Source organism: Stegodyphus dumicola, chromosome 4, assembly GCF_044657685.1.
Source record: "Stegodyphus dumicola isolate Sdum_Otavi_A_Nest chromosome 4, ASM4465768v1".
Taxonomy (NCBI): domain Eukaryota; kingdom Metazoa; phylum Arthropoda; class Arachnida; order Araneae; family Eresidae; genus Stegodyphus; species Stegodyphus dumicola.
In genome coordinates this window covers 16041884-16059657 of record NC_140771.1, presented here as the reverse complement: position 1 = coordinate 16059657, position 17774 = coordinate 16041884, and the positions used below count along the sequence as shown (strand labels likewise).

At 30.9% G+C, this 17774-nt stretch overlaps 1 protein-coding gene across 2 annotated transcripts in view; it reads left to right on the top strand.

The window, feature by feature from the left end:
* The window catches only part of LOC118205498 (aurora kinase C-like), a 62627-nt gene extending 48330 nt beyond the window's left edge, over positions 1 to 14297 (top strand). For both annotated transcript variants that reach the window (XM_085814597.1, XM_085814598.1), the window contains 3 exons: positions 10 to 390; positions 7653 to 7750; positions 13982 to 14297. In XM_085814597.1, the coding sequence (XP_085670723.1) occupies positions 10 to 390; positions 7653 to 7750; positions 13982 to 13988 (486 nt within the window). In that variant the 3' untranslated portion in view covers positions 13989 to 14297. The remainder of the gene's footprint in view (positions 1 to 9; positions 391 to 7652; positions 7751 to 13981) is intronic.
* The last annotated feature ends 3477 nt before the right edge of the window (positions 14298 to 17774 follow it).

Here is a 17774-nt window from a genome sequence, read left to right as displayed (position 1 = left end):
TATTTGCAGTACATGGCCAAAATAAGTCAAGCTTTGAAATATTGCCATTCCAAAAAGATTATTCATCGTGATATTAAACCTGAGAACTTATTACTGGGTGCTAATGGAGAGCTTAAAATAGCAGATTTTGGATGGTCAGTTCATGCTCCATCATCTAGACGTACAACTATGTGCGGCACTTTGGATTATCTTGCTCCTGAAATGTTAGACAATAAAACTTATGATGAGAAAGTGGATTTATGGTGCCTTGGCGTTCTTTGTTATGAATTTCTTGTAGGCAAGCCTCCTTTTGAAGCTGACAGTGTAACTTCAACATATTCACTCATCCGAAGGGTAGTACTGAAGTTTCCTCACTTTGTCTCTATTGGAGCTCAAGATTTTATTTGCAGGGTAAGTTAAAATATATTTTCTGATAATTTTTGTAATTTAATTATATTTCTATAATAAAGCTTGAAGAAAGGCTTATAGGACAGGTCTGTTTGAAATGTTAAAATTATCACTCAGTCATCTTTGAAATAATGTCCATCAAAACAACATACATTTGTTCCAGTGCTCGTGACATTCTTGCAGTGGTTTGAAGAATGTTAATATTTCTCAAACTGCTATGAGAATGCCTCTTTTAGTTTCTGGCATAGAACGGCAGCTACGTCATTTTGAATACTTTTGAATTGTCTGAAAGTTTGACATTTTAGCACTATATTCATAACAACACAGTAGGATCAAAAAGGGAGAAATCTAGCAAATAAGATGGTTTTAGTTTAATAGGGTTTATTTTTTTTATGAAAAAAACCCAACGGTACTGTTTTATCAGGACCAGATTCAGAAATGTGTTTCTGTGCATATATGTATACACACACACACATACATCCATACATACATTTCTGGATCCAGCCCTGGTAACAGAACAGTACCAACCCAACTCTCTTTATTCTGAATATACCATAAGCTGAATAATGAAAGGATGCTGTAATTTTATTTGCATTAATACACTATACCAGAGATTCTTAAATTGTGGATCACGACCCCAATTGGGGACCTGCAGTAGGAGATCGCCAAAAATTTAACATTATTTATATTTCTTTAAATTGTTATAATAATTTTACGATTACCAAATATTTTTACAATGCATCCAAAAATAGGAAAAGATAAGACAAAGAAAAAAATGAAAACATTTCAAGGCATTTTTTTTATAAAAGAAACCTTTATTTTACTTTAAAAATTAAAGTTAATGACCTAAAACAGCAATATTATATTATATTACCAATGAAGAAACTGACAGTTTCACTCACACATGTGTCAGATTTGTGCAATCCTTGTGGGGTCCCACTAAATTTTTGTAAATATTATGGGGGTCCCCACACCAAAAAGTTTAAGAAAACCTGTGTTATGCTATGCCACAGAGTGTTACATGATACACTTTATGTATGCTAACAGATAAATTCAAGCAATGCAAGTTTCATACATGTACCAAGACTTTTCTGCATACGTTTTGAATGGAGAAGTGTATCCTGGTTATGTAAATTTTGAAGTGTACAGAGAAAAAAATCTCCCACCCATCTTCCCATATCACAAAACTTCTCTCATGAAGGCTTTAAGCTCGCCAGTATTTTAAGGCGTAATGGCACACCGCACATTGAGTTGAACAGTGTTAAGCGAATTTCGCTTACTGTGCATGCTTGATGGTGTAGCTTTGGCACGGGCAGAAATATTGGCGACTAAGCAACCCTACGTTAGCTTATTCGTGATCTCCATGGCTGTCGAGTGATGTTTAAAATTGCAATGTTGTGGAACTTTGCTTATTAGTTATTTTAACGTCCATGCCGTTTGCACTTGCTTATTTTTCTAATGTATGTTTCATTTTAATTTGTCAATAACAGTGCATTTAATATTTGTTAACATATGTTCGTAATAATTCGTTATTTAAATGTAATTTGTTTACATGTTATAATTCAGTAATTGTAAACTGGAGTATCTCGCTTAGTTTGATAGCGTATATTCGCACTTTTATTTTCTCATTTCAAAGAATTTAATAACTAGCATTAAAGAATTGTCAAATTTCTTCAGTATTATTTGCAAGCACTTGTTATATTCCTCAGTGTTTCTTTATGTATGTACGAATGGAATGTATGGTAAATCCTGAATTGTTTTTATTGCTTAAAAGTATAATGAATAAATTTTCAACTAATATATCCTAAATTTCAGTCTTTTTCTGAACGAAAATTTGTACAGTTCCAAAGGAATGTGCAGAATTTCATAAGTATTATATTTTACATTTTGAATCTAAACACTGCTTCACATTACTTCGCAATAATTTCAGCTTTCTAGTTGTTTGAGCAGTACAGCAAAAAATAGTATTTTAACACAGTAATTAATTTACATTTACATTATACTCTACGAAGATTTAAACGCCAGATTTGTTTACAATTAGATGGCGATACATCTACCATATACCGTATTTATCTTCTTTTCAAATCACGCCAGCATAGTAATTACACCAAATTGTTTTCTTGGCATGTGCAGTATGCAACATTCGTTTAACACTGTTCAACTCAATGTGCGGTCTGCCATTACACATATTTTAAGTGCCTTTATACAGCACAGATACTGTACATTTACAATCGTTTGGATTCAAACCGGGGCAAATGATATAATAGCTAATCCTGCTAACTACTATATTGATTAGAATAGCAGTGGGCATAATGCATTGTTGGTATTTTAGATTTAGTCCCATCACATTTATTATGCAGCTTCATCCCAATATTGATAGGGATCAGCCCAGTGAATGAATCTGAGAGGTAATGTAATAGTGTGCTTCTTTACTCTTCTCAAAATTTTAAACATCCCACAAGGGGAAGCCGAAAAGTACCATTTGAAGCCTTTTTCTTAGTGTACTGTAATTGTTAAGAAGTAGTTAAAGTTTTAATTGAAAAGTCAAAATCAGTACTTGAACTGTGAAAGTAATTTTGAAAAATATTCTTATGTTACAGATACCATCTAATGTCTGGCATGTTAAGTTTTGAAAATACAGTCAAAAGTCGTTAATTCGGACACCCATAATTCGGAAGGATCTATAATCCGGACATCAAAACTAAAAACTTTCTGCGCATGTGCCGCGTTGACACATGCGCAGAGGCATTCACGCGTGCGCGTAAGACCTTTTACGACTGCGCATATGAGTGTGCGCAAGTGCAGAATACGTTTTCGCGTGCACATTTTATGTATAATGGACGTATAAGCTAAATATTTATCTATTTCAGTTAATGTTGATGATTGCGTTGTTCCTTAATTTTCGAATTGCATCCGGCTTATTATTTTTTGCAGACTGTAAGAGCAATTTTATAAAAGTAAGCTTAAACTTTCGATTATATCAAATAGAATTTCCGATATATATTTGTTAATATGAAAAGGATCTAAAGCGAAAGTATGTTTTGAAATCCGAAATCTGTTTATCAATTTCACGCTGCTCGGCGTCGGGCGCCTAATGAATTGGAAGTTGATTTGTCAGCACTATCCTTATCTTCAGCGCAGATGTTTTTATTTTATTTGGCTTATAATTCCTTATCAAATGTAGTATTTCATCTCGATATGCTCCGTCTTTGATATGATTTAAAACAAGTTCCTCCTCATTATAATTCGCTTCCGATAGCGAAGAAAAGTGACAGAGGTTATTGAAAACAAAAAAATTTCGATTGACAAATTAGTCGGTGTTCTTGACACAGCAATTATAGGACTTGAACGGCGGAACTTTGTAACTGAACAAGAAATTATGTCTGTTTAATAGAATTAAAGAGAAAGTATTATCACATGAAACGAAGCAAAACTTAAACAACTTACATTGAAAGAAATGTTTAATAAAGTAAACAAATAAATATTAAGCTTTTTCTTTTTGCAAATTTTGATACCCTTTAGATCATAATTGTTCTTTATTTCATAAATTACGGTTTCATATTTTTAATTTTAGAATATCTGCATGCCATCTTACGAGATTTAAACTGATGATCTATAATCCAGAATCGCCGAAGTCCCGACGAGTCCGGATTAACGACTTTTGACTGTATTCATAATTTCTGATGCTATTCTTTTTCAGAATGCATGATTTTCTGACAAGTTTAAAATATTTCAGTTATTATATGTAGTGGTTGAAATTTGATTTCAGACCTTTTTTAAGAATAATTTGGTACTAAATGTCAGCTAAATGATTGTAATTTTTCTAATGTGTACTACTGACCATCAGTACTCTTGTTATCAGAACCAGAATCAGAAATGTATTGTATACACATATAGTGTGTATATACACACATATGTACATTTGTGCATACATGGACACATACATACACATACACATACACATTTCTAAATCCGGTCCTGATAGCAGAAGAGTGCCTGACCATCTTTTTTAAAATCTGCATGTTTTCAAAAAAATTATTCAAAATGATTTTAGTAAATATAAAATTCTGAAAATAAACTTGTAAGTATTCAGACACTTTGAACAAACAGTTTAATAAACACCTGAAAATAGCTAAATCTTTAATAGTTCTTTACTAATTATGCTAAAATTATACTTTTTATTCATTTTATCGTAGATCAACTAATTTTTTTCAGATTATTCCATTCCTCCATAAGAATTGCTTTTAATAAAGCCTTCGAAGAAATGTCATTTTTCTTGTTTTCTGTAAGTTATTCTGTATATGTTTGTTGTTAGAATTTAAGTACGGAGAATATGAAAGGTTTTTTGATAACGTTAGGACATTTGTATAATGACCACATGTGACATTTAGGCCTTTACGTATAGGATTGTTATGATAGAACTGAAATACATTTTGCATTGCAAGATTTCCTGCAGATGCTTTCAGCTTTTCTTTAAGAATATTTATATACTTATACTGATCCATATACTTATACTGATCCATATTATTTTCTACAAAAACTTAATTTCCCTACCAGAGGCTACAAAACCCAAAAACCAATTATGCCTTCGCCCTATAGTGATTTCCTGTTATGTTTTACCACCAATCCTCAAATTCCATATCACAGATTATGTTCGTACTGCATTAATATAAATATTAACAAGACATAGTGCACAATAAAAATTAAGCTTTATTTCGGAACTTCGCGCACACTGCCCGACAGCCTGCCTGTTTCGCTCTGCTCGCTACTCGTAAGAAACTTCTCCTCTAGGGTTGCCACACTTATCGGAGGGCGCAAGGCGCGCTCCTTATCGCCATCACCACAGCCCATGCTTAACAGTAAGCAATGTTTTTTGGATCCTATTTTTCATTTGAGTTTTGTCTTACATAATCTATACATTGGATCAAATATATTAATTTTTTTATTCATCTGCAAATATAACATTGTTCAGCTATGATAAATCTTTGCTTATTTTGATTTTGTGAATGTCAGGCTTCGCCCCCCCCCAATAGTTTTGTTACTGTTAAAGAATTTCCTTCTTGCTGATAATCCATTGTATCCATAAGCTTTAATGACTTTTTAATAGTTTCAGGGTTCACTTTCATTCCAAACTGTTCTTCTGAATCCTCTGCAAATTTTATAGCAGTAATATTTATATTTGTATATATATAATTTTATAGCAATTATATATATATATATATTCCATAGCTAAATCTCCGATTCCTTGGTGGAACTCTGCTCAGTTTCCATCATTTATAATCTTAAATAGTTGAACATTTTATATCAAGGATATTTTGCACATTTCAAATACTTTTACCATCTCTTAAGTGTTGAATAATTAAAATTCTAATAAAAACTGGTCATTAATTTGTAGCATCTTGCCATATTTATTTCAGGTATGTAACTGTATATATTTTTCCTAAATAAATAATAATTTCCAAATACAGAAAACACTTCTTGTAATGTATTTTGTTTAAAACAAAGAATTTTGACAAATATTTGCCTAAACATTTCAATAAAACTTTGGGTGTCTGAATTATGCAAGTTATTGCTTCCAACTCTATGAATAAATTACTTTAAAGAACAGTTTGATATTTATTTTGCATCAAGGGGAAAAATGTAGCAAAAAGTTTAAGGTCATGTTTCAGTAATCAGGACAAGAACAATGCAAGTAAATTTTAACATTGTAAGTGTCCAAAAACAAATGTGAGCCACCATATACACAGTATATGCCATTTAATGTCATCCCATTTGTACATAGCTTATAAGTACGTACTTTTGTAACCATTTTAATTAGGGAAAAGTCATTAATAGTTTATTGTTTGGAATTATTATGCAAAAGTTTATTTAAGAATTCTTCATATTTATAATGTTTCTGGAAATTATTTGACCAATTTATCTCATAATTTGTAGGAAATTCATTTTTCTTCAAATTCATTTCTCATCATTTTCTTCAGTTTATCGTATTTGCTTGGATATGTTTCAGAAAATGACATGTAAATATCTTTTTCTTCAGCTTCTTTTATTGATGTAAGTTCTTTTCATTAATATCATTCCTAAATATTGAATTCTTCACAAATCGTGTTAATTGGGGAGATTTCTAGTTCTTCAGCTTCTTTTATTTCATCATTTGTTGAAAACTTTGCATGCTTAAAGTAGATCTTTATTGTCTTTTCTGAGAGGAGGTTTTAAAATTTAAATGTCACCGTAAATCAAAATCAAGATGCTTGACGGTATGCCTTTTGTTATTTGGCATTTTCTATACTCTGTTTTGATCTTATTTGATGATTTATCTTTTCTTTGCCAGCATTGCTTCACTTTAAGAAATTCATTAGATAATAATTTCATAACTGATTTTTTTTATCACATTGAGTAATGTGTTTTCCTGTACTGTTACGAAATGTACAAGCGTGGTAAGGTGGCTTTCCCGCAAAGCAGTTTTAGGGTTACCATAAAATTGCAAGGGAAGGCAGGGTTGCACCATTTGGCTAGAACTCGTCCATTTGCCTACAAAATTGGCAATATGCCATGGACTGATGGAGAACCTTCTGGAATGAATTCTTACCAGTTTAGCCCAGAATGTTCTCGAACACAAGTCATATAAACCCTGCTGGTTCGCAGTAAGTCAGTTAGTTAGTATCGAGAGTGTGCCTCGTCTAAAGTGTGAGATAGTTAGTCAATCCGTGTGGAGTTGACAGCCGGGCAGCAAGTGCTGAGTGGGTCGTTAAATTCACCGAAGGAGTCTCTTAGTGCATCGTCGAGAGAGCGTGTTGAGCTCTGGGAACAACTGAACCGAAGAGTCGGGAGCCGTTCTCTGTGTGCCGTTGAGTGCATCGCGAGTTGTAGCGTGGAGAGTCTCGAGAGTACGTGGAGTTCCGAGAACGACCGAGCAGAGTCGGGAGCTATACTCTGGTGCTTTGCAGTGAAGCTGTCTCCACCGTGATAGCCTGATAACCTGAAGGCTGTGTCGCTGATCGTGTCAGCATGTTTATAGGAGTTCATCAACGACTGTAAAACGTGTTTTAGACCTTACAATACTGGTTAATAAAGTGTGTTTCGATACTTCATCAAGTAGTGTTGTAATTATTCACTCCAAATCCATACGAATGTGAAGGAAGAAGATAACGTAACCGTACAAATAAGCAGGTCTTTGACATTCGATAACATTAACCATTATCACTTTAAGTGTTTACTGTATAATTATATATACATTTAAAATTAAATATTGAATTTTGTTTGTATAGTTGCTTAGAAAAAATCCTGCTGAAAGAATGAGCACTGATGATGTCTTACAACATCCATGGCTGTTGGAAAACACCAGACCTGAGATTTCTGAAGAAAAGCAAGTATCTTTTGTAGTTCTTTATAACTTTATCTAGTATTATTGAATGCTTGTGATAAATTTCTTTTGGAATAATTTAAGATATTTTTATAAGCAAAAATATAATTATTAATGTAATATCAGTTAGGCAATAGTATATAAATAATTACTGTTATTTGTATCTATTTCCATAACCATTTTATCATAAGTTAAATAACAAAGCCTTAAAGGAATTCGATACTCTCTCAGAGTTGACAACTCTTCCAATTCAGACCATACTCCCGATTTTTAACATATTTCTCCCAACATTCTTTTTTTCTAAAAATTTCTCACGATTTTCATGTAGCTTGTCTAAATACTTCATTATTTGTTAGTATCGAGAGTGTGCAAAAAGTGATTTTTGGCATCTGAAAGAAAGACTAGAAACAATTTCAATATTTCTGAAGAAACAAAAGACCAAAAGGTTATTAATACAGAATGCCTATTCTCTGCCTTTTTACTGGAGCACAATCTGCCACAGAATTCATCGGATCATGTTGCAGCTTTTTAGAGAAATGTTCTCTGTAGTAAAATCGCTAAGAAATTCTCAAGTGCAAAGACAAAAATGGCTGCAATTGTAAAAAAAGAATAAAAATTAGTCTTCAGTTATTGATTGCATTCAAACATTTTCAGTCTGTCTTACAGATGGAAGCAATAATACTGATTTAAAACTGTATTTCTCTTTTTTTTTTTTCCTTAAAAAAAATCCAGAGTCTTGAGAAATTGAGTGTAGTTTACTTTCTGTCCCCACTTTAGAAGGCAGGCTTTAACTATAGTACAGCTAATTATTAAAATTTTAAAAGAAAGTGCAATTCTTCAGGATAATTGCTTAGCACTTATTGCCATACCACAAATGCACCAGGAATTTCAGGCTTGAAGATTGATGTTTCAGACATTTAAAAAAAAAGAAAATTCATATTTGCAAATTATGAAATGCATCTGTCACCTCTTAAATTTAGCAGTAAAAAAGGGTCAGCTTCTTTGCCAATTAGAGTGGTTGAACATATTGTTGATATATATTATTATCTTGGAACGATTGCTAAAAGCAACGAAAAATTGAAGTAATTTCAACAGCTGCATAATACTGCAATAAGAAAAAAAATCTCAAATATATGTGTACATGCTTTATCAACCACTTGCATTTTTTAAGGAAAAAGTAGATGCTTCTAGAGTTAAGAAAGGCTGTGTTGAAAGTTATAAAATACCCTAAGTAAATGCAGACATAGATATTGCTTCCATTGTTAAAAATAGGTGTGAGAACTTTTGATCTCAAATAAAATTATGAAACTTTAAGAAATGACCAGTGGTTTCTAGCAGAAAAAAAAAATCTCGTGGTACTAGACTGTCTGTTGCACTCATTTTGTCTTCACGTAGCTTTGTCACATACGCAATGGAGAAACATGGCACTCTTCTGGCTGTCTGATTGTTTTAAAAGTTCATTGTTTTCATCTTGCTATATTCATTCCCCGAAATCACCATCCGTAATTTCTTCCCAGCCTGGAGTTTTCTTCAGTAAGTCCACTATTTCAAAATTTTCTCTCATCTGCTTTTCTTGAAACTTTTTCCCTGAATGGTTCAGAAATTAGTGATGTTCCCTTTCATTCCATTATCCACCCCACTATATCCAACATGTGTAATTTCTTTAGTTTATTGATTGTGCCAAGTGCCTAAAGTCCATTAACTGAAATATCAAAGTCATGTTAAAGAAACATTACTCTTATGTCTTTGTCTCATAACTGCTCTTTATCAGGATAGGATGAAGAATTTTTAAAAATGAGAAATGCCTTTTTTTTTTTTTGAAACTTTTTTATCAAAGAAACAAACTGCTGCTAAAACCAGTTCCTTAAAAAGACTCCATATATGCATGCATCTGCAGAGTTGCCAACTGTCCCGATTAAGGTATTTTTCCTAACTTACTATTAGTCTTAAAGATTTCTCAGGATTTTTATTTAGCTTGGCTTAATACTTCATTATTTGTATATATATATATATATATATTAAAAGTGATTTTAGGTGTCTGAAAGCATTTTGTTTTTCCCCAAATTACATTAATAAAAAAACCAAGGTCATTTCATCAGTGAAAAATTTCTCCAATGAGCATCGAACACTACTGCATGTCATCTGGTGCATATATGAACACAAAGCAAGATCAAGGTTATTTCATTCATATTGTCGCTGAGTCGTGTGAATATACGTACTTTCAAGAAGTAATTTATTTAAGGACTTACGATCTTTTGTTTTAATTATGTCTGTGAAAAAGTTAAAATATTTATGTACTTTTCAAAAATCATATACAGATGACTTTCCTTTTATTTCCTCAAGGAAATGTAATACATTTGTAATGTGCACCGGTTGTCATTATGATTTTTCGATTTCTCACAGTGGAAGGGCCGATGTTCTTTAACATGTGCCTATACAAAAACATGAGTTCTATTGAAAAAAAATTAAATTTTTCTGTGGAAACAAAGGACCAAAAATGCAGAATGCCTGTTCTCTGCCGTTTTACTGGGGCACAACCTGCTACTGAAAACATCAGATCATGCTGCACCTTTAGTTAGAAAAATGTTTCCCGCTAACAAAATTGCTAAGAAGTACTAGAATCACTAATAGAAGTGCAAGAACTGAAATGACTACAATTGTTAAGGAAATGTATGAAAAATAAATCTTCAGTTATTGACTGCATTAAAACAGTTCCATTTTGCTTCTCTATGGATATTTCAACTCAAAACTGTATCCAGTTGTTTCTTTTTTTAATCCAGTGTCTTCAGAAATTGAATGTAGTTTACTTTCTGTCCCTGCTTTAGAAGGACATTCGACAGGCTTAAATATAGGTCATCTACTTATTAAAATTTTAGAAGAAAATGTAATTCCTCTGGATAATTGCTTAGCACCTGGTTCCGATAAGGCACCAGTAATGGTAGGTTTGAAGACTGGTGTTGCAAGCATTACATACAGAAAAATTCAGATTTGCAAATTATTAGGTGCACTTGTCACCTCTTAAATTTAGTGGCTGAAAAAGGGGCAGCTTCTTTACCAGTAAGTGTGATAAATACTTTATTGATATATATTATTATCTTGAAAGGAGTTCTAAAAGGAAGGAAAAGCTGAAACAATTCCAACAGCTGCATAATTCTGAAATGAGAAAAATTTTGAAACATGTATACACACTAAATATTTTACCAATGAAACATTATTTGTATGCTGGTTATTCATTTTGCTGTACAATTCGTTTTTCCATCTTCTGATTTTTGTAACACAGTTTTACAAAGCATAATTCCATTAATTCATGTTTTGCAGTCAATGATCTATTTGCAGGTGTTTCTTCTCTAACAAATGCATCTTTTTCTGATATATTTTTTAATTGATTTCCAGTTTTGCTTTAGTCATGAAAGAGGATGGTATTGACGTTACAGCTGATAAATTGCAGTCAGTTTTGAAGTTTATAATTAAAAAACTTGGATAAAATTATAAAACCAGCTATTGGAAAATTATTATAAAACCACCCAGTGGAGCTTAATTGGAAAACTGAAAGGTGCACTGATGAAATTTTTAAGTATAGTGAACTGCCTAGAATAATGTTGGTAATCCTGACAATTCCCCATTGTAATGCAGAGTATGAGAGGGTTTTTAGCGTTGTTGCGAAAACAAGGGCTAAATTTAGATCTAATATTTGTAATGGTATATTGGAAAAACTTCTATTAGCAAAAGCAGGTATACGTAGGCAATTGCTATGAACAAAATTATCAAGTTTCTTTCTTAACGAAAGCAAAGTCTGCACTGTTCATAGCATTCGCGTAAAAACTTATTAAAGTATTATTTTTTGTTAAAAAGATGTAAATAATATTTTTTTATGTTTAACTATTTTTGTACTCTTTGCACTTAAAAATTATTAATTAGTAACCATAAGTTTAATCATTATTAAAAGTACATTTTTATCATTTAAAAAATCTTTTTGTCCTTGAGAGTCTGATTTTTGAGTGTCGTAGGTTGGAAAGTATGCATCCAACTGAATCCTGTACCAAACAGGTGTTATTTTGTTATTCTTATTGGTGCCCTTTTTTACATTTCCCCATTTACTTGGAGTGCTAGTTTAAGTTCATGGCAGCCTGTTGTATTGCTGCATGCCAATATTGTGCCTCTATCCTTACTTCTTATATGGAAGTAATATCTTAGGAATTATTTTTCTTTACCAAACCTTTTTGAAGGCAGCATTCAAAAAATCAGACCATACTTATAGTTGTAAATTTGATCCCCCATGTAAATCTCCCTTTTCGATTATGCTGTGGAAACTATCTTTGAATTTATTAACATTTTCGAAGTCAGCAGACAGTTTTTCAACAAAAACACTTAACTCTGTGTAATTGTGCATCTCCCACCTGTCAAGCCAGCCACCATCAGCAAAAAATCCAGGCTCTCCATGAAATTCCTTATAAAGTTTGAGAGTGTCCTCTTACAAAATGAGTTCTGAAATGGGCATTACTTTTTCCCTTTGCTATCTAAACAAATAAAGTTCCTCACTCACTTTCTCATATTCGTCATTTTTCATGTTCTTTTCCTTTAAACTGTAAGTACATGCTCTTTTAATACACTATGACTTTATTTAGTTTTGGACTTCTTTATCCCTTCTATTGCATTTTGTCCAACACCTAAATCCATGACAATTTGCTAATATTTTACCATTTGTCCAGTTTTGTTTCCATTGTTTTGTTAATTTTTCTTTTTTGCTCATGGTCATTTTCACTTGCACAGATGACTCAACACATGGAATATCTGATGAGAAAGTGTATGCAGAATGAACTGAAAGTTTAGCTTACAGTAAGGTATGGTCATAATGCTAATGGCTTACGATAAAAACTAATGTAAGTAATGATTGACAGCAGCTACCTAACTTCCTTAACCCCTTGGTTGGCATCGCATCTCACACGTTCGACCTTTTTTTGTGCCTCTAAGGTTGGCGTTGTATGCCATGCGACGAAGTGAAAAATCATCATCGAAACTAAATTCATCATTACTCATAATGTCGTTTTAAATTCTGCAATTATTTTTGTATTTCTGAATATTGCTAAGAGATAGTGCGACTTGTCCTAGTTTCAATTTTCGCAGTGAGATTTCCCGCCTTAAAGCTGTTTTAGCGGTAAGCTTAAAAATCCATTTTCTAAATCATTTTTTATGTAATTCTAATAGTTTTTATGTAGATATTATATTAAACACATCAAAATAAGAGAGTTAATAAATATAATTATCACATTGTATTTTTTTAATTTAAAACTTGGATGCATTGCTGGGAAAACTGGTGATCAGTGGATGGGATATCACATATTTGACCACCTATAGGTCCATCAAAAACTGCTTACTGTCCAAAATATTTAGTGTTTTCAAATTTAGGATAGAACATACATTAAATTAAATTAAAAATTTAAAAGAATGCTTTTTGGGGGTCAGAAATTCGTAAAAAAAGTCCAATCAAAATGGGGTTAATCTACTTCGTTACTAAGAGGACTGGGGTAGGTTGAAATTTTCACAAAAGAGAGGGGAGAAAAACTGTGTTGAAATGCTACAATAAATCTCTGAGCAGAACAGGATAATATGCAGGCATTCATATGTTTAAATATGTACTTTTAATTACAAAGAAAGAGTAACTTAAATGCACCTATAGCTGGTGTTAGAAATTATTGCAGTTTAACTGTAAATAAAAGTTAATATTATGTGTCCAAAAATAGTAATAGATTTTTTCTTTCGAAATATGGAGAAGGTTCATTTAGCAAAGAAAAACTTTATTTTGTAACAATATTTGTGTCAAGAACTTGCCAATTAAAATCTCCATAAATGTCTGTCTACATTTAGACAGATTACAGAGGAATTTTTTAAAAAGTTTGTGAAAATAAACTATAAAATTACATTGTATATTTTTCCTGAAGGAATTAAAAGTTTTTCAAATGCAAATAAAAGGCCATTAAATTTAAAAGATTTTTGATGTTTTTAAATTTTCTCAAGTTCAGCATTATTCTGTAACAATGCTAAGCAAAACTCATAAACAGTATTTTGTAAGGACAAGTTGACACAGTCTAATTTTGAAATAAATGTATTGGTTTTCCTACATCTCGAAATATTCCTTTGGTATTCACATTAATATCCATTTTTTAGAATTAATAATTTTCTGAGTGTAATATATTTTTAATATGTTAAAAAATGACAATTTATTTATTTCCCCAGGAAATAACTGAACTGGGTTACAGCTGTATAAACACTGCCATGTTAAACTACAGAGAGGTCTTATCTACAACTAGATCATTCAGTTTCTGGATATTTATTACATATGGGAATGAAATGGTGCTATATTAAGCTTCTTACGATTTGGGGGAAACACATCCCTGCATATTTTAGAATTAAAAAATTGCATTTTTTCAATCAATATATAAATTTGAAAATGTTATGTACTCACTGCATGTAAAATTAATTTGTATATTTGTAGTGTGTCTGTGTATTGTTTGTACAAATATAGAAATCCTAAATAAATGATTACTCTTCACATTTCTTAAAAACATCAAATAGAATATGTAGTAAGTAAATTAAATTGTGCCATTATAATTACTTCTACCAGATATTTAATGAGATTCCACTTTTTTCAATATTTGTACAGAAACAAAAGATTTATAACATCTAGACAAGGTTTCTGAAATGATTTCAAGCATTTTTAATTTAATAAGAATGTATGAAATATATTCATTTTTATAATTAAAGAAATAATTTTAGAAAGGAAGGGTTTTTTTTTTTTTTTTTTTTTTTTTTTTTCCCCTTTCTCCTAATATTTAACTTAGATGTTTAGATGTCAAATTTTTCTTAGTATATTTGAACATTAAGGCAATAGTTCTTTTTTCCCTACCAAAGTAAATAAATGTTTGCATCCCTGTTATCCATTAAATGAATTAAAAATATTTTGAATGCAAATGCAATCTTTTCACCTTTAAAAAAAGAGAAGAAAAAGGTAACCTGTGTCCATCAAGAAAATTCAGTGAAACACTGAAAATAAAAAGTGAATTTTAAATTGGGATTAAACAATACAAAAAGTTTCTGAACCTTCAGAGGATAACTGATGGTTAACACTCAATATAAATGCTATTAACAAAAATAATCATTATTTCTAAAAATTTAATATAAAGGTTTATTTTACACTTTCATTAAGGTTTATGTATGTGGACACGATCCATTTAAAAATGCAAATGACAAATGTGCTTATGTGGGCCATTTAGAGAGATTATTAAAGGACATTTTAAAGGGATCTGCCTCATATTTGTTAAACATGAGGAACTTATTCATTCAGCCTGCATTAACTGCCATGAACAAAATCCAAGGCATACTAGTACTACTGTTTGATTGTATTTTCTAAACTATAAAATCTTGGCAAAGTTAATTTAAAACCAGAATTATTAATGGCGTAATCACTATTTGAATTTTATAAGAAGTCTTGTGAAAAAAACAGCACACAAATTAAAAATCTGGATGTCTTTGCCACGACTTCCTTGTATGAAATATTAAATTATACACATTTTTTCTTGCATTTCATTTAAACTTATTTTATTGAATTAAATCTGCTTCGTCAATAGTGCATAAATCAGTAGAATAAATACACTCTTTAAAATTCATTATATTTGTTTGGCATTGCGACACTCTGGTGCTAGGATCACTTAATAGTGTTGCATTTAATTCATATTTTAACTCAGAATACACAAAATTTATATCATCTGAAGAATTTTCTAATCGTTGCCACATGTTCTTTTCAAATACTGTAATAAATCTAAAACGTATAAAAGAAATTAAACTTTAAAAAAAAACAGTTTTTCACAGATGATTCAGTATTTCTCATTCAATTAATTCAGTTCTAATTTCGCAACAAGGCATAAAGAATAAAAACATATATATTAAAAATTACAATAAATATATATATATTAAAAATTACAAAGTAAATCTTAAACACTTATTTCCTTGAATAAATTCCAGAATGGAGTAAGCATGATTTAATTCGCAATAATAAAAGAAGGCATTATCTTTGTTGTTGCAAAGCTTAGTTTCTCTAGATTGGCAGCAAATTCACTGTTCTGCTAAGTTTCAAATGTAAACAAATATGACCACTATGGTAAAAATAATTTGGCTTAACCAAATTTAAACAACTTTTAAATTGTTGATAATTGTACAAATATTGTATGCAGATTTAGTAAAGGCATAAAAACCTTAACTGGATGATAAGAACAATATAATTCAATAGTTTTTAAAGAAAAAAAAAAATGTAGAATTTACAAACATATAAGAATAAAGAAAGAAACTGAGCTGAGTAACAAAGTGGATATATATATATTTATGTACTTTTGGGTGTGGCCGATTGCAAACGAAATAGGAGATGCACATCTACATGATATAACAGTCCTGTATACAAAATTTCAATGTTTTTGGGTTATGCGAGATACATAAACCACGAAAAATTTGCAGTTTTAAATCAGTTTTATAATTTTTTGTGGGGCAAAAGAGTCCTTTAATCTGTCTCTTATGTACAGATATCAAACAAAAACATCATTAAATTGCATTCAATAGCGATCAAAATGGATGTTTTTGTTGAAATATACCCAAAATTTTTCGTAATTACAATACTTCTTTTAACTTCGTACTAGGAAGTAATAAAAATGATTTTATGAAATGACATTTCCTTTTTAAGCCAATATTATTAATCAAGCATGTTGTAAGCATTCACGCTGAATATTCAACCACATACCATGTTATAATGATCAAGTTAATTCATTCTTACTTGTATTGGATACATAAAATTTAGTCTTAAATGCCATTCTAAATATTGTCTTAATAATTAAGAAAAATTTTGGATATAAACTAATCTTAATTCAATTAATAGTAAGTTAAATAATGCTTTAAAACCATATTTTATTTAAGAGCTATCGTATCAAGTCAATGATAATATTAGTAATAGCAGTTTAGTGATTTTTAAGTTACTTGGCCCAAATCCCTGCCTTCACTTGATAGTTTGTTTATGATATTGTTGATTAAGGCTGGAGTTTTAATGGTAAGTCTTTGAATATTTTGGTAATGTTTCAGGTGAAATTTCTTAGGCACTGCAAAACATAGTGGTCTGGATCTCCCTCGTTCCCTACATATGCAAATGTTGACCTGTTAGATACTAGGTAAGAAATGTGTTGAAACTTGTTAATTTCTCTGAAAGAAATTGTGTGTTATATTACAGAGGCCCATTCTTGCTGCCAGCTCTCCAGTGCTATTTTCATCAGTTTGTATTTTAGATGAGAGTGTGTTAAGGGATGATCACAAATAAACTTATTTGTATTTGACTAGCTTGGTTTGAAAGTTCATCCACTTTCTCATTTGCTTTGTGAGTGCCTTATCCAGGATTTTGTGTAACTGATTTTGTTTGGGGATCAAATTTTATTAATGTCCTCTAGTGGGTGTAATTGTAATTGTTGAGAAGTTTGTTGAATTTTTAATAGCTATATAGTCTATATTGGATTTTTGATAGCTATATAGTATATTTGATAATCTTGGCTGTCAAGGAGAATGAGAACATTTATGTACAAGTGTAATTCAGCCTGCATTAGGTGATTGCTGCTTGTATTACGGTTAATTTTGCTTGCAAAAGGCTTTTTAAAAGGTGTCCCTGTTGCTTTTATAGGCTGCTTTCCATTTAAAATTAAATCTGAATACAAGAAATGAAAAATTAAATTTCATTTGAAATTCACATTAATAACCACACTTTAACATTAATGTAAAAAAAAACAATATATATACTATATAAAATAAACCTGAAAGAAAAAAACATTTGTGTTTAAAAATAAAAATCTTGTCATTCAAAATTTACAAATATAGTTTAAACAAATTATGCTTTTTTTAAAAAAATTCTAAAAATTATATACAGATTTGACAGTAAATCTGTAGTTCTGTTAAATTAAGAATTTTTATGACACTGGTAAAGGAATTCCTATGTAAAATATCC